Raw genomic sequence first — 22,555 nt, 5'->3', positions numbered from 1 at the left:
CTATAATGCATGAAACATTGTAAAAATGCAAATGTGATGCACTGCATGAACATTTAAGATTATTTAAAGAAAACCCAATCCAAAAATTTTGCAAAAACCTTATCAATTTTGAAAAACCCCAAATTTTTCAAAAACCCCAAAAGTTAGGTAAAAAAAGATGAAATACATGATAAAATGTTAGAAGGAAGATCATACCAGAGGAAGAAATCACTCTTGAGGCCGACGATTGAGTGGGGAAGAGGTTTAGAGTGAGCGAATGGTGTTTGGGGTGGTGAAGAGTCAGAAACAATCGAAAGAGATCGAGAAAAATTGCGCTGAAGCTTTATATAGGAAATCACGATTCTCGATGGATTGAAAGGTGTCGAGAGGTGTCGAGATTTAATTTTCGACAGATGGAGCTGTCGAGGAGCTATCAAGAGGTGTCCACAGCAAAATGACCTCGATAGATTGAGAAGCTATCAAGTAGCTATTGAGCATACAGAAACTTTCTCGATGGATCGAGAAGCTGTCGAGAAGCTATCGAGAAGCTATCGAGACAAATTCTCAAAAACTTTGATGGATCGAAATTGCGATAATAGCTATCGAGAAAGGAAGATTAAGAAACCAAGAATGTATTGATCCCTTGTGATGATTTAACCAATTAATTAGTCAAGTTAATTAATTAATCTGATTAACATGCAATACGCATGGTAGCACAAACAAATCACCAACTAAGTTAATATGCAGCGAAAAATAAAGTTGACATGGTGATTTGTTTATGAATGGGGAAAACCTCCAAGGGAAAAACTCCACCGGATGATTTTAAGGTTACCACTCCCGAGAATCCACTATTATCACAATAAACGGTTACAAGTAAAGGAATTCCAGTACCTTATACCAACGTACAGTTAAATCCTTACCCCAATACCCAATTGGACTTGTTCTGTAGTGACAATATCTCATTTTCAATGCAGGGCTCCCAATAGTGACTAACCAATCGATATACGAATCCAAGTACGTGACTAACCACCAATTTGAAGAGGATGTTGGCTGTAAAGTTCATCAGTTCATCAACATGATACTCCTTGGTTACAAAACCCTACGACGTATAAACGCAGCAGCTTCTTCAAGAGAAAGATAAACTAGGGCATATGTCTCTGGTCACAATATGCTTATGAAAAACTTTTGCATTAAGTTTCATCAACTGTGATGACCATTAAAATAAACTTTATATATGTTTAAGGTTGTGAAAAAAAAAAAAAAGCCTAAATAAATATACACGGATTTATGTGAATCAGATCTAAAAAACTGATTTTCATAAATCTCGATAGATAGGTTATTTATCGAGCAGCTGTCGATTATTGGATTGAAGATCCCTTTTAAACCTCAATAGATGCTATCTGTTGAGATAGTTGTCGAGTTTTAAAATCCAGCACTTCTTCACTTGTTTCTTGGATAGATTTGCATGACTTTAACACTTTGACTTGAACTCTTGTTTCTTAAAGTATTAAACACATCCTATATCTACCTAATTATTAGTAAAGTGCATTTTGTCAAAAGATTAACCAATTCTAAATGACATATGTTCCTAACATGATTCACATATGTCCTAACACTTTCGGCAAATTTGTCACCACAGTATGAGAAGGAAAATGATCACATGCATGTAGCATATTCCTTGTGCTAGTGCAGATGGTAGCATGATGTATATGCCATAGTTTGCAATTGTCTAGATATTTTACTTGCAGTTAATGGAATTAGCAGATATATATATATATATATATATATATCAATGTGTGTGTGTCTGATTTTGGTAAAAATACATTTAGATTGGTACGTCGTATAATTGATTTTTCAATATTTAAGAGTCACTGCAGATGTTGGCTTGGTATACGACAAGCTTTCTATTAATCGTAGCAATAATGTTGGATTTGTAGATTTTGATTATGCTGGTAATTTGGATTAAAGGAAACCTCTGGTAGGTTACGTCTTCATATTATCTAGTTATACCATTAGTTGGAAGGAAATGTTACAGCCGATGGTTATTTTGTTTGCTATAGCGGTAAAGTTTATGGTAGGGATAGAGGCAATAAGGAAGTTTTTTTTTTTTTTTTTTTTTTTTTTTTTTTTTTTTTTTGAGAAAGAATAAGGAAGTTATTTGGTTTAAAGGTTTTTGTTGGTAATCTTGGTTTGCAGTAGCTAGGATGATATTGTTGTGTTTTATAAGTGCCATACATTTAACTAAAAATTATATGTATCGCAGAACATCATTGTAGTCATAAAATTATATGATGACTGATAAGGATAAAAATAGTACTTATTCATACAAGGCATAAAGCTGACAGTATTAGATAAGTTATCAGGCATAAGCTAAGGGGTACAGTTACAATCGTCAACTTTCTCATGTAGGAGTCAACAACTAATGTACTAGATTGAGGGAATGAAGGAAGTCTGCGAGACACACCTAAAGGCTGACGACATCAACAAACTGACGCTAGTAAGGTTGAAGGAAATAAATAAGCTAACGACCCTGATGCAAGTTTACTTGCTACCCACGATTGCATACATAAGGAAATACCTTGCCCTCCACGTTTGATGCTTCTCAAAGGATCCCTATAAGGAAAGGATCCCGTCAAATACGCCCAAGAAGACTCCTATAAGGAAAAGACTTCCGCACCAAGGAAGAGATGTCAACCCTTTATTACTATAAAAGCCCCAATACCCTCACTAGCCAAGGTACAGTTACAATCGTCAACTTTCTCATGTAGGAGTCAACAACTAATGTACTAGATTGAGGGAATGAAGGAAGTCTGCGAGACACACCTAAAGGCTGACGACATCAACAAACTGACGCTAGTAAGGTTGAAGGAAATAAATAAGCTAACGACCCTGATGCAAGTTTACTTGCTACCCACGATTGCATACATAAGGAAATACCTTGCCCTCCACGTTTGATGCTTCTCAAAGGATCCTTATAAGGAAAGGATCCCGTCAAATACGCCCAAGAAGACTCCTATAAGGAAAAGACTTCCGCACCAAGGAAGAGATGTCAACCCTTTATTACTATAAAAGCCCCAATACCCTCACTAGCCAAGGTATGCATAATTTACTCATCTCTAGCACTTTAGAGTTGTAAGAAGTTCTAACTTGACCTTCGGAGGGTACTTGGCCGGCACCACACCGGTGCTCTCTGCAAGGTCTTCTCTTTTGTGTTGTGCAGGTGCTATCTCGAGTGCGCAAGTACCTGTGGCTCACTGGTGACTTTTTCGGCATCATCAATGACTAAATTGGTTTCTTTGCACAAGTTTAAGCATTACTTAGACTTGATTGGCGTTTACCGTCAGTGATAGCCCTTAAGGGATTTGAAGGAAGCGATAAAGGAGTTTCTTTTTTTTTTTTTTTTTTTTTTGGTGGTAGATAGGAGTTTCATTTCTATATATAGCTTGATTCAATTCAAGCTAAAGTGGAGATTTGTGGAAGCACTGGCTTGAATTATAAAGGAGGTGCACCAAGTGCACACAACGTTGCAGCGCATGGGATTATATCCCACAGATGTCGGCCACACCTTTAAGCATGTTTGATAAGCAGTGAGACATCTAGCCAACCCTAGTTTCTATATATGCATGGGCTCTTTCACTCATGTCTACTCTACTATGCTTTTATAATGGAAAATAGAAAAGGGTATTTTCTCTTCTATATATTTTATGTGAGAGAGAGTTTTTTTTTAATAGCTTATTTGAGGTTTGAGTTTTGTGAGAATATTTTTGTCCCACCTTTATAATCCTTTTTGTTTTCTTAATAATACTTTCTCCTTGATAGTGTGAACATAAGCCCAAGACCAAGACCGAACCATATAATAAATCTTTACTTGTGTAATTTCTTTACTATTTGTCTATTTTTAGTTCTCATAAATCAATTATTATTGGCTACGCTCACAACAAATAGGTATCAAGGCTGTGACTATCTCAACGTACTGTGTATTCATTCTTATTTTGCCAAAGTATCTTCTTGATTGAGAAATTACTAAACTTGAGGCTAATCAACTCTACTCGAGATGAATCTGGTAATTAAACACATCCGCTACATGTGTGGGATTTTTTCTATGGGGCTAAAGAATTTTTTTTATTAAAAGTAAAAATAAATAAATAAATAAAATACGGACTATACTTGGTGTTAGAACACATGCATCCCTCTGACGCTGTTGTTTTTCTGTCTACTAAGGTTAGAACTTAGAAGTTAGAAGGGTTTTCCATACCAAGATTTTCGGCGAATAAAGCAGGTGAGGAGGACATCCAAATCAAGCTGAAGTTGAAACCACAAGTTGGCCAATGAGGCTAGCTTTACTGGAACATTTATGGTGCTGTCTGATGGTTTTTGTAATACACAATTAAATACGCAACTGATCATATAAGTTTTTTCTTTCCCTTTTTTCACAGATCAAAGCTATTTAATAAAATAAAAAAAAAAATAAAAGAAAAAGAGAAGAACTGAAGAAGACAGATCACAGAGCCTTTTTCTTCAGTGGTCCTTCTTGTTAGGGGGACCCTGGACATAAAGGTTGCAAAAGTAATGGCTATTTGTTTTCAAATAAGATTTTCATTTGGCAACAAATTCAATTCGAAAATGACCCTTCCCTGTGTCCTTTTTATCCTTTTATCTGTCTATACATTACTCTCTACTCTATACTCCTTTTCTGTTATGGACTTTTGTCAGGACTCATAAGCTGAACTTTGTTTTTGTTTTTGTTTTGTTTTTTTTTTTTTTTTGATAATTCCATAATTGTGGGGGAAGATTTGAACGATGGACATCTCTATTGAAAACGTTAAGAAGTACCAACCAATTGATTAGTTACAAGGTGCTATTATTCTTGTTCAATATGAAGTTAAGCTGCTCTTTAATTGCTATAAGTATTTTTGTTGTATAAGCTACAATTATATACACAAAATTAGGTGATCAAGTGTTTTGATGACATATCCTTTTTTTTCCCCCCCCCAATGTTTACGTTTGTGCTGAGAGAAAATGAATAGTTAACATGGTGCATACCCTAATTTATACACTAAAACTGGAGAGAGAGTAAGTTAAATTACCTTATTTGAATGTTTTTTAAGGGAGGAGGGGTTCTAACTACTTCTAATCCCTCATTTTTAATTCCCCTAAATTGGAGAGATTTGAAGGGAGAGTAGGGTATAGAAATGCTTGACCAAATGAGTTACCAAATTTACCTCTACCATATTAATAAAATTACAAACTATGAAAAGGCTCATTATTTCCCTCCCCCCTTACTTAATTTTAAAAACATTCAAATAAGGTAGAAGATAACCATTCCCCTCTACTCTCCTCTCCAGTACTCTCTTCTATTCCCCCCTTCTTCCAAACTTCCAAACTTTCAAACATAGCATTAGGGTTTGTTTGGATTGAGGGGGAGGGAGGGAGAGTAGAGTAGAGTAAAGTAAAATTGACCAAAAATTAGCCTATTTTTAGCCATCTTTACTCTACTCTAATCTACTCTACTCTACTCTACTTCTCCTCCCTCAATCAAAAAAGGCCATTAGAAGTTGTGATTGATACTTAAATTGTTAAACCTCTACATTTAGAAGTTGTGATTGATAGAAGAAAAAGTTTTAACAATACTAGACTTATGTTTCTACCAAAAAATTTATTCAATACTTCATATATAATGTTCCTCCTCACAAAAATGGTGAATTCTAATATGAATTTAATTTGTGATACTCGCAGTTATGGAAAATGAATGAGTAATATTGCTTTCAATATATTAAATAAGAGTTTGGTTTACTTTTAGTATTTTTTTAATTGGAATCTCCTTTTATTTTAATGAGAAACTGCCACATCACCCACTAATTAAATAAAATGTGGAGATTAAAACCCAGTATCACTTGCTATTTTGTATTTAAAACAAAAGGACACATTCAGTTAAAAAAGTACTAAAGGTAAGCTAAACTCATTAAATAAACACTCTTTTCACATTAATCACAACTTAACACCTCAATAAGTTATGAAAATATTGTGAATAACAGTGTCTATCTAACATATTCATACACTTAAATACTTTGTTGGGCAAGTGAACCTCCTTTTCATGACCTTAATATTTTCCAAATTTACAATAGAAAATCCCCAAAAGATAGATGAATAATGAAATGTGACATATGAATTCTGGTTTAATAGATTAAAATGATACCAAACCGAAAGGTTAGGAGGGGTCGTTGCCTTCATTATAACATTGAGGACTGAGGACATTAATTTTTTTGTTTTTTTTTTTTTTGTTGCAATAAATATTTTTAAAACCAGAATTTTTTTTGGGGTAAAAAAAGAGAATGCGGTTTTTTTGAGAGGGTCTCTTCAATTGAAGCCCAAAAAGAAAAGTTACACACATTCTTGAAGACATATGACATATCCTTGAATTTCGACAGGGGGGTCAGCTTAAAAAGCTTTTACTGCCAGTAACCATTGCAACAACAACGGCTAATAATTGTTTAAGCTGTGTCAAATTAAATGGTAGTGTTGAAGTTGAAGCGGTGATTTTGCAAATTCCTCTTTGTTTGGTCAGAATTTTTAGGGCAAAATGCCAGTTGCATCTGAATTCTGAACTGTCCAAGGGAGTAATGGAGCCCATGGTCTTGTTGGCCCAGAGGTTATTGTAGGGTATGGCTTTAAACCCAATTTATGGTATATATTTATTATGAAATTAAGTTGGTTTCATGGGATGGACCCTCCTGCTCTGACTCAACACTATTATTATGATTTAAAATCGCTATTAAGGTTTTTTCTTTTTGGTACATTTACTTTTTATTTTGGGATGCCAATTATAATCAAGCATTTGTGAAACATAATATGTAAGTTAAGGACGTGTGAGTACGACTAATTAATAAGTTGTCTGGAATTTTAGAAATTTTTTATTATTTTAGGATGCCAATCATAATCAAGCATTTGTGAAGCACAATATGTTAAAGGACGTGTGAGTGTGCCTAATTAATAAGTTGTCTGGGATGTTAGTAAAATTTATTTTATTTTGTGTTTTTGAAGTAGACTTGGGACTAATACAGTAAGAGTAATGATACAGTTATAAATTATTTTACAATAATTTTATAAAATGTTGATGTGGTCAGCTTTTTATTAGTTTTTATTTAGAACCACCATTAACATCATTTTTTTATATACCAATAATCAGTCACCACATCAACAGTTTGTAAAACTTTTTATAAAAAAATTTGTATCTCTAACATTATTCATATTGTAATGCCTATCAACAATATCCACTCATTTCTTTTATTTGTTTAGTGAAAAAATGTTATTTTGGGTGTTTTTCTTTAAAGATATGATAAAAATATTTTATTTTAATGATATGATAGAATTTGAATTTATAATGTTTGTTTCATAATAATTACTTTTAATTATTAAATTAAATTTTTTTTATTCAAATCTAAATTCTTTAATTTAATCAACTTTGAGACACTTTATTAGTGGAATTCATTAGGGAAAAAAAGAGAGGTAATTTATGATGGAACATGATTGAAGTCTCATAATCTAACCACTGATTCATGAGCCATGATTATAATAGACATTGGACAGGTCAGAATTTTAATTGTCACATGCATTTTAAAATTTTCATCTATATGTGCAAGTGCCAACAATGCAAAGTTAAAAGGCCAATAAAGTTTCCCCGAGTCCTGTGTATGCAATTAATTCTCCAAACAACTTTAGATATTTACAATCAAACTTGAAACCGCGTGGTGGGACTGTGGGAGAGATAAATGTGATAGCAATAGACTTGTACATACATGCAATCTGTTGTATGAAAAAAAAATAGTAATACATATCCATGAGACCATAAGACAAGTTGTAAATAATCAAAAACTAATATGAAGAATTCAAATCCTGTATTTCACAAGAAGTGCAAGCTGCTTGTATCTAATTCTTTCAAACCCAAATAAAGCAGTACTGTTATCAATCTTGAACGTGAAAAAAAGAAAAAAGAAAAGAAAAAACAGAACAGCTTATTGCGTGGTCATGAAATCCGCCAAAGGATTTCAACAATAATAAGAACCTTCTTATAGTTTTAACCAAAAGAACCTCCCTTATAATATAGTGTACAGAAAAATGATTGAAAATACTGTATGAAAGAGGGGCACAGTTAAAAATGTTTTAACCTGTTTTACTCTGGGATTTTGAAGGTGCTTGGATCCTCTTGGTTGATCCAACCATACTTCTCCATGAAAGGGTTGGCCAAAGAGACTGGTGGGTACCCTTCAATGCAGTCCTTCCACACATTTGCATCACCTAAATCCTTCATCACCTCCCACACACAGCTGTTGCATTTAAAGCCAGCACCAAAGCTTATCATCAATACTCTATCACCCCTTTTGAGCCTTTTCTTTGCTTCCATGTACCCCAACACATACCAAAGGCTACTGGCTGATGTGTTGCCAAAACGGTGCAGTGTCATCCTTGCTGGTTCTAGATCATATTCACTAAGCTCCAAGCTCAATCCAATGCCATCTATGACAGCCTTTCCACCAGTGTGGAGACAAAAATGATCAACACCTGTCTTAAAGTTGATTACAGGTTTTGTTGCCCCACCAACTTTACTAGAGGTTTGACTCATTTTTCGGACAAGGGACACAATCAAAAACCTAAGCAATTCACTCAATGGTAAAATCTTAGGTGACATCTCTCTTAGATTATCAACAAAAGCCCTTGTTGCAGATTTAGGGAGATTCTTGCTTAGGTGAAAACCTAACCTCCCTTGCTCATCTTCTTTTTGTATGCAACAACCATATGACTCATCTCTAGCCCCATGGTGAGTCCTAACTAGACAATTTAATTTCAACATGGCTTTGTGTTTCAAGGCCCTTTTGTTAGTCAAAAGGATTGCACACCCACCAGACCGAAACAAACAATTTGCAAGGATCATTGATCTATCATTACCTGAATACCAATTTGGACTCAAAGACTCAGAAGTGACAACAAGAGCATACAAGTTCTTGTTGGACTTAAAGATGTTTCTGACTATGTCAACTGAGATAAGGCTAGCACTACAACCCATCCCACTGAGATTATAAACTTTGATGTCATCTCTCATTTTGTAATGGTTGATAATCCTAGCTGCTAAAGAAGGAACTGAAGAGAGCATGGACACGTTAACCACAAGCACATCAATTTCTGAGGGAGAAATGGATTTCCTGGCTAAGAGCTTTCCAATACAGTCGTAAAAAAACTCTTCCATCTCTGCAATCCCATCAAGAATTGTGGGATTGTCTTCCCTGCCATCAAATATGATTCTTGGTGCATAGGTTTGCTCACCAATGCCTGAGCTCACAATGGCTTTTAGGAGGAACTTGTACTCAAGTAGACCAAGATTCTTGGTCCTCTTGATGAGTTCCCCACAGAACTCAGTGTCTAGCATTCTGTCATCGGTGGGCTTATACAATTGGTAGTCTAGAATGTAACATTCTTGGTCTCTTCTGGCATCAACCCCCTTCCATATCACGAACAAGAAATAGAAGATAGGGAGAGCATAGAGTAAAATGAGAAGCTCCATGAGAATGAATGAGAGAGAGAGAAAAGAGAGAATAGAGAGAGAGAGAGAGAGAGAGAGATGGAACTATGAGAGGGTTTGTAACTTTGTTACTTGTAAGGCTTTGATATATGAGAATTCAAATGGGCAACACTTATAAGAACAATATGTGTGACTCAATGTGAGTTGGACATGTGAAATTGCTTAAGACCCATTTCCATCACTCAACTCCCAACGAACTGATTTGCGTGCATATTTGGTATCAATCTTTATTACAAATAAAACACCGATCACACATTAGGCATGGCATGTGAAACTGTGAAAGCAAAGAAAGACTTTCCATTCCTAATTATTGGATTAATTAACTTCATTTAGTTTGTTTATCATTTTTGGTTTGGTTCAGCTAATTCTTCTCACTTCACTACAATAATTGAATTTAATAGTATTTCCAAATGGAAAGCAATTATAGTTCACGGTTAGTAGCTTACCCAATGCAGTTTCCTACATTTAAGAGAGATAAGGTGGTAGATATAGAAGAATTACAATTTATTAATATGGTTAAACAATGATGGTATATAATGTGCCAATGCGGTCAACAAATGACCCATGGTGCACTATGCTATGTTACCCGTAGATAGTTATTGGATGACAATAATGCATTGCATTATTATTATTATTTTATTGAAGAACAATAATGCAATGTGTTGTTATTATGAATATTTAAACTAATGAAAAGATCTTATCATGTCACATATATCACACACCTCTATCTTGCATACTTCATGTGTATATATATATATATATATATATAGATTATCAATGATTTATGTTAAATGTTAGATTGGATTGACTTGTTTATTTAAAGGTATAATTATATCTATTTTTTTTTAAAAAGTAAATAAATTGTTAAGTTCCACCCAAAATTAAAGGCATTTATTATTATTATTATTATTATTATTTAGTAGTTATAATAGAAGAGGAGGGATTCAAACCTGCAATGCTTTTGTTGAAAACACCAAGAAGTACTAGTTAAATTATAAGGCTTATGAAAAACGCAATACTTCATATCACTTAGTTTGTAAAAAATGGATAATTAATTTGGTAAAGCTTTAAGTAAATAGAGCATTTACATTTACTACTATTTTGATAAGTTCATAAAATCCCAATGAAAGAAAGAAGATGCAATTTCTTTCTTTCACAGAGTTGTGCACTCTTAAATCTTAATAACACTTGTAAGAAAAATTAAGTTGGCAAACTCTAAAATCTCAAAACTTTTGAGTACATAACCATAATGTTGCTTTGGTACTGGTTGTCAAGTCTCTCACATGCATACTGCAGTCAATGAATGTCTAAGGCTTAGTAGGCATCTTCCAGCGTAACAATTAGTTGCTAATAAGCTTGGACCATGCCTGTGGGTCAAGCGCCAATCAAAGAGTTTGGGTTGGAATTTTGCCAGCAATATTTTTCAAGTTGGCTACTAGCCACGCGTTTATGGGCCTATGGCTTGACTTTGTTTATCTATTATTGTGAATTGTTTATTAATTAAGCGTTTAAGAGGATTTGGCTTTTCTTTCAATTCAAATCCGTCAGGCTTCGATCCAAATCAAACTTGTCAAGCTTGAAAGACTTGGTGAAATTTGTGGAAGGTCATTAATTATTCTCTATATTCAACGTACGGGGATAGCTTCACAAGTCAACATGAAGTAAACATATGGCCCAGGCAGCCCATTGCCTTACTGCAAGTAGGAGTTTTCTAATTCTGTTTGTGGCTACTTCTTAATTTTCTGGTAATCTATGATTGCATGACTTGTCCCTAGGGCGGCTCCGCGTAGAGTTTAGGATGGTCACAAGATCACTCTGGTCTGGAAAAAAAATTATTATGTATAAACTTAAAAAATTTATGAATTTTTTATCTTAAAAAAAGCGTTGTGACCACTCTAAATTTTTTTTAAGCCCTACAAAATTAAACTCTGGATAAACTTTGGCAATGAACTTGGTTGTAGATTAAGGCTACAACTCCATTTAATATTTTTTTATTGGATATGAATTTTGTCAAATCTACTATTTAATTACATTTTCTTCTTATATCCTCTATATTTACAAAATTTCAAGAAGATCAAAGATTAATAACTATGTCATCAATCAAATGTTTAAATTTTGAGTTTTTGTAGTCTAAAATTATATATATAAAATAAGTTTATGAATTGAATAGCAAATAACATCTGATTAGCATGAAATTTGACATGTGTTCCTTGAACATAGAGAACATGCAATTCAAACGGCTATATTTTCAAAATATGTAGCAATATTAATTTGTTTAATTTGTAGCCAAACTTTGGTTACTTTAATAATATATTAGGTCCTTACAAACAAAAGGAAAAAGTCCAAGACAAATTTTATTTAACTATAATTTTGAAAGAAATGTAGCTTATAAAGTTGATAATGAGACTATCATATAACGATTTCAAAATAAAAAAATTCATAAAAGAAAATTGTAAGACTTTATGTGTTTGTGTGTGTGTGTTTTTTTTCCGTTAATATATGAAGTTCTATTTTTATTAAATTTTGTATAATTTAAGTTTTTTATCGACAACTCTCAAAAAATTTCCTAGAGCCATTGTCCCATCAGGTCAGGAGGGATAATATTACTGTATATATTTGTGACTGTGTTTGGCTTTGGAAATTAATAAAAAAAAATTCTTATAAAAAAATTGTAAAACAAATAGTCCATGAAGCAACAAAGCAATTCTTCACTAATGCAAAAACGAAATAATGCTTAACACAGTAAAGAAGAAGTTCACGTAGCAAGGGAGGAACAAACCAGCTTATGCGGAGGCTCGGTATGCGCAGCAGATGTTTGGATATAAAGAAATTTCATAGTTTTTGAAATCTTAGTTTCTATGGATTTAATTCAAGCTTAGAATTTAAATCTATCTTATTTTCCATTATATAAAACTTATCATAGAGGGTCTTAAATATCATAATATGTTAGCTTCAAGAATACGAGGGCGGCTATTAGTCGCTAAACATGCATTGTGATCTCTAAAAAGATATCAACTACACGTCTACATAAACCTTTTATTAGCTAATAGAGACATGCAGGATACTTCATGTGCCAAAAAGGTAAAGTGGATCTATCACATTGACCTTCAAATTTGGCTATTAATGAGTTGTCTACAAGTTCCATTTGGAATTTTTTTTTCCATCTTGGCACTGTCACGATCGGTGTAATAGTTAGCAAGCTCTTGCTAACTATACAAGACTTCACCAAATCCAAGTGTTTGATGTATATCTTACGGCATTTTTCTAATGCCAACCTTATTTGACTCGGGGTAGCGATGTAACGTCTATCTGTCGTTCTAATTTCATGACACATTAATGATTATGTAGGTTAGGTCTTAGGTGCGTAAATTTAATTAGCCAAGTTAAGAAACAAGTCACTGCAATCCCTTTCAAGCTTTAAAAAATATAGAAGCAAATTTTGATTTCATTTATGGCAAAATCCATGATTTGAAACTGAAAGGCAAACAAATGGAGGAGAAAAAAAAAGTAGAGATTTTAAGGACAATTATTGTTTTACATTGCATTATTCATGTAAAATTTACATTATGTACTAAACAAATGCAGACAATATTGTACAAAAATGTTAAAAGTATACAATATTTTATACATTTATTTTTAGTCTATAGTGTAAATCTTACTTGAATAGAACAATGCAAACTAATAATTTTCAAAAACTAAAAGCACCATGATTCCCTTTTATTTGCTAGATTTAATTGTTGTGATTTTCCAAGTAGTGTAAAGCTAAAAACGTGGTACAATGTCAAACAAAGGTCTTTTGGTTGAGTCAGCTTTATTCCATGAATAGTTTTAGCCAGGGAAGCCTTTTTCAACTAGTAAAGCTTCTGGTCGTTGAATAAAGAATCAAGAGTTTGATCCCTATTGTCATCAAAAACCATTTAGTGTCATTGTGTGATGATAAAGAGTAATCATCAAGAGCGAATATTAAAACTCTATTGAAAAAAGGATAAATACTTCAAACTTTTAATACTTCCCAACTTGCTAGGTAAAGTTTGCTCGAAGGTTTATGCCAAACGTTATTCAAGATTATCCAAAGCTTGTGATTGAACGTCTCACTTTCATAGCACATGGTGGACATAACTAGATGTTTCAAGCTAATTAGTTTTGGATTTTTTTTTTTTTTGGGTCCCCAATACTTAATTTTGAATTAGATTGTTTGCTAAAGGGTCACTATCTACTTTTTTTCGTGATAAGAATGATTGCTTCTAGCATTATATGTCTAGGAGAATAGTATTATCATAATATTTAACGTACGGAAAGTAGAACATTGATTATGCGTTCCCATTATTTGCACAAATGGAAAACTATGGCTCATTACTCCCCCTTTTTTTCTTGGCTCAAAGTAGATGAGTTCAATTATCCAGCCAAAAAAAAAAGAAAAGAAAAAAAAGAAAAGAAGAAGATGAGTTCAAGTATATGATGTATCCAGACAAAAAGGGGTCGGAATGAAGAATAGCCGATGGCAAATCAAATCATAATAAAACATCTACTATGTAAAGGCATTACCTACCATGGCGGCATCACCACCAGTGTTGTAGCTTGAAATATTGAGATTCCTAAAACACTACTAATTTATTTTTTGGTCGCTAAAAATCTGTTGGCAATTCATGTGCCATTTCAATCGGCATAATTTTTCATCAACGTTTGCGGCTAAATGCCTAAATCCCCTTTTTATAGCAATAATATTGGGTGTGCTAAAACATCCAACATGTTATTTTAGATTTTCACTACAAAAAAAAATTGTTATTTGTGATGAAACTTTTTTGATGACTACAAAAAGCTCTCGTAAAAACTAGCTTTTTTGATGGCAAATCTCTTCCATCGACAATTACTCGTCAAATATTAACAAATTTGTGACGGCAAAATGAGTTTGTCGAAAATGCCTATTATTTTTGTCGAAAATGTGATTTTTTTTTGGAGGGAAGTGTTCCCACCTTACTTTTTACGACATCATAAAAATGTTCGTCGCTAGTAAAGTATTAATTACGATGATTGAAGAAAAACCGTCGAAACAATTAACACTTGAAATAGCTTTGGTACGTCAAAAATACAAAACATATATTTTTTATGGTGTTAGTATTTGCGACAAACAATCTTCCATTGTAAATATAAAAGGGGGTATTATTTACGACAACAGAAGAAACACTGTCGGCACTATTAACACTTGTGATAGCTTTTGTGCATCGAAAATACAAAATATATATTTTTTATGGTGTTATTATTTGCGACAAATATTATTCCATCGTAAATAAAAAAAAGTGTATCAGCGACAGACATGAAGCCATTGAAAATGGTAAAATATTTTGGAGGGAAAATTCCCCCCTTACTTTTCACATTTGTGACGACATTTATTCATCGCAATTAATATTTATATTTTTTTTTCTAATTGAGTTTGTATTTACGACGAACATGCTGATCGTCATAAATAGTTAATTTACTTTAAAAGAAAAAATGTATTAGTAATGGAATTGGATCCCTCCCAATAAATAATATTTGCAATGGACCTACTCCATCGACATTGGTAATTTTTTTAGAAGTTTATGGGCATTTTGGTAATTTCCTAGCTTTGATGGCGTATTTCAGCAATTTTGAATGGTCGGATTATGTCAACGAGGTTAGTCAAAGTTTCTAAGTGGGTGAGTACAACAACATGTGTCCATCATGAAACCACATGGAGATCCAAAATCTGACCGTTGGATTGGTAGAATGTGGTGAAATATTTATATTTGTAAATTACAGTGATAATCAGACAGTCAGATTGTGAGAATAGAGTAGCCAAATCTTGCGAAATTTCGTCAAAGTCAATTAAACTTGGTCAATCTTGGTCAAAATTCAAAGTTGGTTCTAAGACCACTGGATTTGACCATTATATTGAAAGAGTGGGGTAAGTTATTGGTTTTGGCGAATTTGAGCTTAATTAAATGGTCGGATTGTGTGAACAGAGTTAACCAAAGTTTCTTAGTGGGTGGGTATAATGACACATGACCATCATGCAACAAACTGAGATCCAAAATTTGACTATTGGATTGGCAGAGTGCGGTTAAATATTTGTGTTTGTAAAATACAATGATAATTGTTGAAGTACAAATTTTCGGGCCTTAATTTCATTAGCCCACTCACAAAAATGCCCACATAAGCCCATAAACTATTTTGAGCCCACATAAATATTTCTCACCTATTACTCAAATATGCTCCATGTTATAAGGCTCCTACAAATATTTCCCACATTATTACCCAACTTGGGCTCTCACAAATATTCCCTATATAAGCCCCATAAATTATCTTGGGCCCTCTCACACATATTACCCACATATTATCCAACTTGGCTTTTCACAAAAATACCCATCATATTACTGCCAAAATTGGGCCACAAAATTATACTATCTCTACAAAAAAAAGCCCAAAAACATTTACCTTGTGGGAAAAATCCAAATAGGCCCAACAAAACCCTATTAAAAGCTCGTTACTACACGGCACATTTAAAAGCTCATTGCTACATGGCACCTCTAAAGCCCGTTGCTACACGGTACCTTTAAAAACCTGTTACTACATAACACCTCTAAAGCTTGTTGTTACACGGCACCTATTAAAAGGCCGTTGTTACACGACACCTCTAAAGCCCGTTGCTACACTGTACCTCTAAAGCTCATTGCTACACGGCACCTAAAGCCTGTTGCTACTGGCATTTCTTAAAGCCCATTGCTACACGACAATGTTTTTACAAAATCTTACAAAACCCAAAAGCTAATTTGACACCTATTTTACAAAGTCCAAGTACTAATTTGGCACCTATTTTACAAAGTCCAAATACTAATTTGACACCTATTTTATAAAGCTCAAATATTATTTTGGCACTACCTTACAAAGCCCAAATCTATTTTGGCAATTATCTATGAAAGCCCAAAATACTATTTTGGCAAAACAATTACATTATGCTCAAAGCCCAAAACTATTTCTCAGCAAAATATATACTAAAGTCCCTAACTCATGGGAAAATAAATTACTCATCTCTCAAAAATATTTCTTTTACAAAATTTATGGGAACTATGCTAATTTTTCCATAATCAACTAACTACAAAAGCCCATGTATATTACCCATGGCAAAACCATTCATTTTTGTAGGGATGACTAAGCCCAAGGAAGCTCAAAGCCTAGCTGAGCCAACCCAGCTCATATACAAATCCTAGCAGCTGAAGCTCACGTGAATTGTTCAGTCAAACTTCAGCACAACTTGACAGCTGGAGCCCATCACCATCAGTTCCAGCTTGTCCAATTAGATCAGAAGAGGGACACGTGTATAGCAGGGATTAAACCCTTCCTTGCCAAGCTGAATTCCATCATTTCTCATGTGACATAAAGCTGAGATGACATGACAAAAAGATAGGAAGCTGCAGCCAACTGTATCTCCTTCCTTCTCCAACCCATTTGGTCAAGGGCCAAGGGCAACCATAACCAGGCCATGAAAGCTTCTGGAACAACTTGAAATCAGTTCATTATCATGCCAAAAATGTGTACTTTCTGGTTCATAGACCAAGCACATGAACCCAAATGGGGAAATTTAGGAAAATGTGGTTTGGAGGGCACCAAAGGGATCCTAGTAGAGTTCCCAGCATAAGACTCCAAGATTGACACCTAGCTTGGGGTGATACAATCTGCCCTAGGGAGCTCTAATTCTAACAGTAGCAAAACCAAGATTATTAGCCTAATACATGCTTTAATCCCATCAGCTAAGGCCAATCAGCATTTAATGCTAGGCTAGAGTCCCCTATTTTTATTACCCAAAACAGCAAGAACATTCAAAAAGCTGAGCTTACCACTCTTGGAAAAAATCCTAGGAACGATTTTCTAAGGATTTTCTGAAAATTGAGAAAGATTTAGCAAAGATTATTAGCTAATTACCCCCCTCAAACTCAACTATAAATAGAAATCTCTACTAATCCTTTAGAGGGACCAATACACATTAAGAGATACACTGATAGAAAGAGTTCTTCCTTAACTTCTCTGTCTAAACTCTCTTTAAGCTCTGGCAAAGTTCTGAGTTCTTAGTTTCTAGCTTCTAGCCCACAAACACTCCTCATACCTTTACTCATAAACATTTATCTGTCCCCATCAGAAAGTCCAAGTAGCTTTACCATACACTCTCACTCATTATTCATACTACTCACAAATGACTCTCTCTACTCACTACATATACTATATCCATGAGCATGCCCTGACACCACAATGATCTTGCTACACTAGTTGGAATCTCTCTCTCTCCCTTCATCTCACACTGAGTTTTCCTCATTATTTGTTATAATGGAGCCCATAATATTCATTTACTCATTTACTATTGAAGGTTATGATGTAACTATCACTATAGAATTTTTTTCCTCATATTGTTGTGTTAGAAGACTCTTCTCTAGAGCCAATGGATAATGAGTTTGAAAATGTGGATACTTAATCTGTGAAATAGCTAATAGCTAAAGGTTTATTCTGTTTTGTCTTACTTTACCGCTGGGACATTTTACCGCTGGGACATTTTACCGCTAGGCTACTTTTCTGCAAAAACATTTTATTGCTGGGCTATTTCTTACAGTATGCTTTTTAATCATGCTAACGTGTCTGCTATAGGAATTGTTTAGAAGTCATTCTTGTTACTCTCAACCTAAGCCTAAGGCATAAAATAAAGTGAATTCTTCGGATCTTTACCGATAGCCTTTGGGCCATGTCTCGAGCCCATCATTGAGTTTCGGTTTAGGCCTCTAACCCAACACAAATCTTATTTGTCAGAAGGAAAAACTTTTTCGCCCCCGACAACAATCAGACTGTCAAATTGTGAAAATAGAGTAGTCAAATCTTGCGAAACTTTGTCAAAGTCAATCAAACTTGGTCAATCTTTGGTCAAACTTCAGAGTTGGTTCCAAGACCATTTAACTTGATCAAATTTGGTTGATCAGTGAGGTTTTAAGTGGGTTTTGGGTATTGGTCAATGTTTTAAGGTTTTCTCAATTTTCATGCTTTATCAGTTTCAAGTTTTAAAATGGCAAAACAAAATAGTCAAAAGTCACATGCAAATCCATTAAGGTCATTTTGTAGGTTTTGGGTTGTATTTTGTAAGTCATTTTCTCGATTCTTAGTAATGTTTATATATTGTATAACTCTCTTGGAAGAGTATTGAATATTTTTAGTGATTGAAGTGTCATGATAGGTGGATACAACAACATGTATCCATCTTATGAAAAAAAAAAAAAAAATCAGATTTAAAATTTGACCATTTGATTGAAAGAGTGGGATAAAATATTAGTTTTGATGAATTTTGAGCTCAATCTAACAGTTGGATTGGGAGAATGTGACCAACCAAAAATTCCTAGCATTTTGGTACAATTACACATGTCCATAATGCTCTAGACTTAAATCCAAAATTCGACCGTTGGATTGGAAGAATGTTGTGAGCTATTGGTGTTGGTGAAATATGACAGCAATCAGACGGTTGAATTGCATTAAATGAGTAGTCAAAATTTGTAAAACTTGGTCAAACATGATCAACCATCGAAGGTGGTCTGTGACCACTCGATTGGATAACATTAGGTTGAGTATGGAGATTTTGAGTGGGTTTTAGGTATTCTTTTGTGTTTTAGGGTTTTCTAGACTTTCATGCTTTTTTATAAAATCTTCTTTACCAAAATTCAATAATGATTAGTACATACATTACTGAAAAATATTAAATAATAATACAAAGTTTATCAAGCACCAAAATACTTGTAACAACAAGTTTCTCTACAACCCATTAAAAAACTAAAAACTAAGAAAAATTTGTACTAAATGTTTTAAAATTTGTATATTTTTTTTAGTTATGGAGGAAGAGTTCAATTTTTCCTAATTCTAGTGGTCTTTCAAAAAAATAAAAAGGATTTATTGTGACAAAGCACAATTGTTGTCATAATAGCTGAGTTTGAGCTAGCTTTACACAGTTGTTATAATGGATATCTTATTATAACAAAATTGTTTGCCACAACAGATATAATATTTGTTACAATAACTCATTAGTTACAAAAAAAAAAAAAAAAAAAAAAATTAATAATAACAATAAAGAGAAACAAAAGCGCCGATTGTCATTCTAGCCTCTAGGTCTCTAACTCACTATCATGTTTGCTCTCATTTGATTCTAAGAAAGAAAGAGTTTTGTTTAGCAAAAAAAAAGAAAAAGAAAGAAAGGGTTTTCTGTCATTCTCTATTTCTCATAGACCTTCTAGCAATCCACCACTGACCATCTCCTCTACTTGCCGCCGGCAAGGTACTCTCTCTCTCTCTCTCTCTCTCTTTTTGTGATTTTTTTTAGTCAAAAGGGGTTACAGAGTGAAGCAAATGACTATACACAGCTGTCCTATTCCTATTATTTGTGCTTGTAAATTTTAAGGTATTTGTAGTTGTGTCCATGGCTGTCCTATTCCTATTATTTTCGAAAAAGAAAAAAAAAAAGAGTTAAATTGAAAACTAGACGAGCAGTGATGTGGGGCCACTAGAAGGGCAAAACTAGAGGCAAAAGAAATAAAGAACTATTGATGTGGGGCCACCTTAATATGATTTAATCGACATTATCCTATTGAATTTTACATGAATGTTTTTTTTTTTTTCTCCTTTGATAGGGTCTATAATTCTTTACATTGGGACTCTTACTTTCATTGGAGAAACCAATAGACTATAATATTTTCTAGGGATCACAACAACAACAACAACAATAACAATAATAATAATAATAATAATAATAATAATAATAATAATTATTATTATTATTATTATTATATATAAAAGTATCATCTCCTCTAGATTGTTTGATTTGAACGCATATGTAGAATGAAAATAATTGTTATTATTATTATTTTTTATATTATCAATGAGAATAAATTATTTTAATCTTTATATTGATCTTTTTAATATGGTCCTTAATTTTAGTTTTATTTTTGTTGACTAAATAATTACAACTTATAAAAGTGGTGGCTTTCTTTTTAACTATATTACAAATGAATGACAAAGAAAGGTAAGAAGCGAGCTATAGAACAAGCAAGAGATAAGGATGATAATGTTAGTCAATCACAAGTTTCACCTTCATCATTCGAGTCTCCAACTAATGAAGCACTTGTTTCTTCTAATAGTGTGATTAATGGGGGTAGCAAATGTAATACTTAATATTTCCCTAAAATTTATCTACTAATATACCAATGGTATGCCTAAAGCTTATTTATTTATTTTTACTTATTCCATTGTTGGCAGGATCTACTGTACAGAAGAAAAGAGGTTAAGGAAAGGCTAAGGGTGTTTATCCATGCCATAGCTACAAGTGTGAGATACATGACAGAAGGTCTTTTTCCCCTATTTTTTGGTTATTTTAATCATTTATTTTTTAGTGCTTATATTTCATTTATATTTTATATTTTACATGTTATGTGTTTCTTTCATTTTATTAGATTCTTAAGTCCGAAAATATTATTTGAAATGACTAGACCTCGATGCATATGGCCCAAGTTCATCTAGCCAGTGTAGTAAGTGATGTCAAGGGGATTGCTTAAAAGAAAAGGTGAATTTTGAGCTTTGTTTGAAAGAAATAGAGGATAAAAGGTCTATTGAGAAAATGGAATTTGAGGGAATAATTAGTCAATTGAAAGAGGAAATGCCTCTTATTATAGCAAATGTTTTGAAATCGATGGGCCTTAATTCTATGCAAGAACTTACTACACAGGTGTATATATATATTTCAGTATAATCAACATTAAAATTTTTTGCTATTTTCTTGAGGTTGTCGAAATAAGTTGTAAAGTTGCTCATCATAGATTTCAATTATTTGGATCGCTAAATTTAGATTAAAAATATGTTATTGAAATTAGTATCTCTTTACCTATCCATGCAAGGTACATGATTTGTAGTGTTTGTTATGAAAATGTTATTAATGTTACTAATTAGTGTAATTATTGGTGGCAAATTTATTCTTTGGAGTTCTCATTCACAAGAGAACTACAAGGTTCTTGTTAGTAGTAAGGATTTTTTTTTTTTTAATTGATGATACTATTGTCAATAGTAAGGATTATGTATTCTTTGATGTTGATAATACTATTGTCATTCATCGTGGGGATTGTTGTTAATGTTAAATTAGTACGTTTTAGTTATATCTTTATTATGTATTGTAAATATAATTTACATAGTAATAATTTTTTTGTATACTTATTTAGTTTAATCAAAATATTGCAGATCAATGCTAGAGGTGGTGATCAAAATGTGGATGAAAATAGAGAAGATGACTCTGAGGAGGAAACTCTCAAAAGAAGGACAATGACTCATATAATGATTAGTCTTCTAATATTTATGTTTTCAAGTTTAGTGAAAGATATTATAGCTTTCATGTACTAATGAACATCTGATGCTATTTTGTAGATGTTTTAATATTTTTGTTTTTATTGCATTATGCACTACAATAATGGATTTGTGCTAGTTATTTCAATGGAGAAACTTTTGGGAGATTTATGTTTCCTTGCAATTAAAGTATTGGAAATAATCTCTCTTTTATTACCAACAGAGTTATTTTGTTGCAAATAATGTATTAGTGACATGGTAAATAGTTTTCAATAATGGTCAAAGTTCATTGAAAAAAGTAAATGGTCACATTGATAATGTATTGTTGATGACAAACCAAGTATTTTACGACGGTTTTAAGTCGCCGGAAAACTACATTAATGACGACTATGGTTCATCACAAAAGCTATTTTCGACAACAAACCAAGTAATTATGATAGCTTTTATTCATCCAAAAAAAGTATTAACAACGGCCTTAGTTTGTTGCAAAAAGTATTTGGTCGTCCGACTTCCTCGTATGAAGTTGTACTTTTGATGACAAACGAAGTAACTACAACGGCATTTGTTCATCGAAACTATGCATTAACAACGGCCTTAGGTCGTCGCAAAATGTATTTGGTCATCCAGCTTCCTTGT

At 33.2% G+C, this 22,555-nt stretch overlaps 1 protein-coding gene and 1 long non-coding RNA gene across 2 annotated transcripts; one reads left to right on the top strand and one right to left on the bottom strand.

The window, feature by feature from the left end:
* Positions 1-7,819: 7,819 nt before the first annotated feature.
* Positions 7,820-9,746, bottom strand: LOC126732520 (3-ketoacyl-CoA synthase 12-like). The gene has a single exon (XM_050435430.1). It carries the CDS (start codon positions 9,533-9,535, stop codon positions 8,150-8,152), a length of 1,386 nt encoding a protein of 461 aa, XP_050291387.1. The 5' UTR covers positions 9,536-9,746; the 3' UTR covers positions 7,820-8,149.
* Positions 9,747-19,685: 9,939 nt separating this feature from the next.
* On the top strand, positions 19,686-22,075 carry LOC126714074 (uncharacterized). The gene is made up of 3 exons (XR_007651537.1): positions 19,686-19,868; positions 20,846-20,933; positions 21,818-22,075. It is a non-coding gene; the product is annotated as an uncharacterized LOC126714074 (long non-coding RNA).
* Positions 22,076-22,555: the final 480 nt, after the last annotated feature.

This window comes from Quercus robur, chromosome 1 (assembly GCF_932294415.1).
Source record: "Quercus robur chromosome 1, dhQueRobu3.1, whole genome shotgun sequence".
Lineage (NCBI taxonomy): Eukaryota > Viridiplantae > Streptophyta > Magnoliopsida > Fagales > Fagaceae > Quercus > Quercus robur.
The sequence above is the reverse complement of the archived record's forward strand: the minus strand, read 5'-3'. Positions and strand labels throughout refer to the sequence as shown.

What these genes read in the sequence shown, in the direction of transcription:
- LOC126732520 (XM_050435430.1), bottom strand. Translation starts at nt 9,535, where the DNA reads ATGGAGCTTCTCATTTTACTCTATGCTCTCCCTATCTTCTATTTCTTG.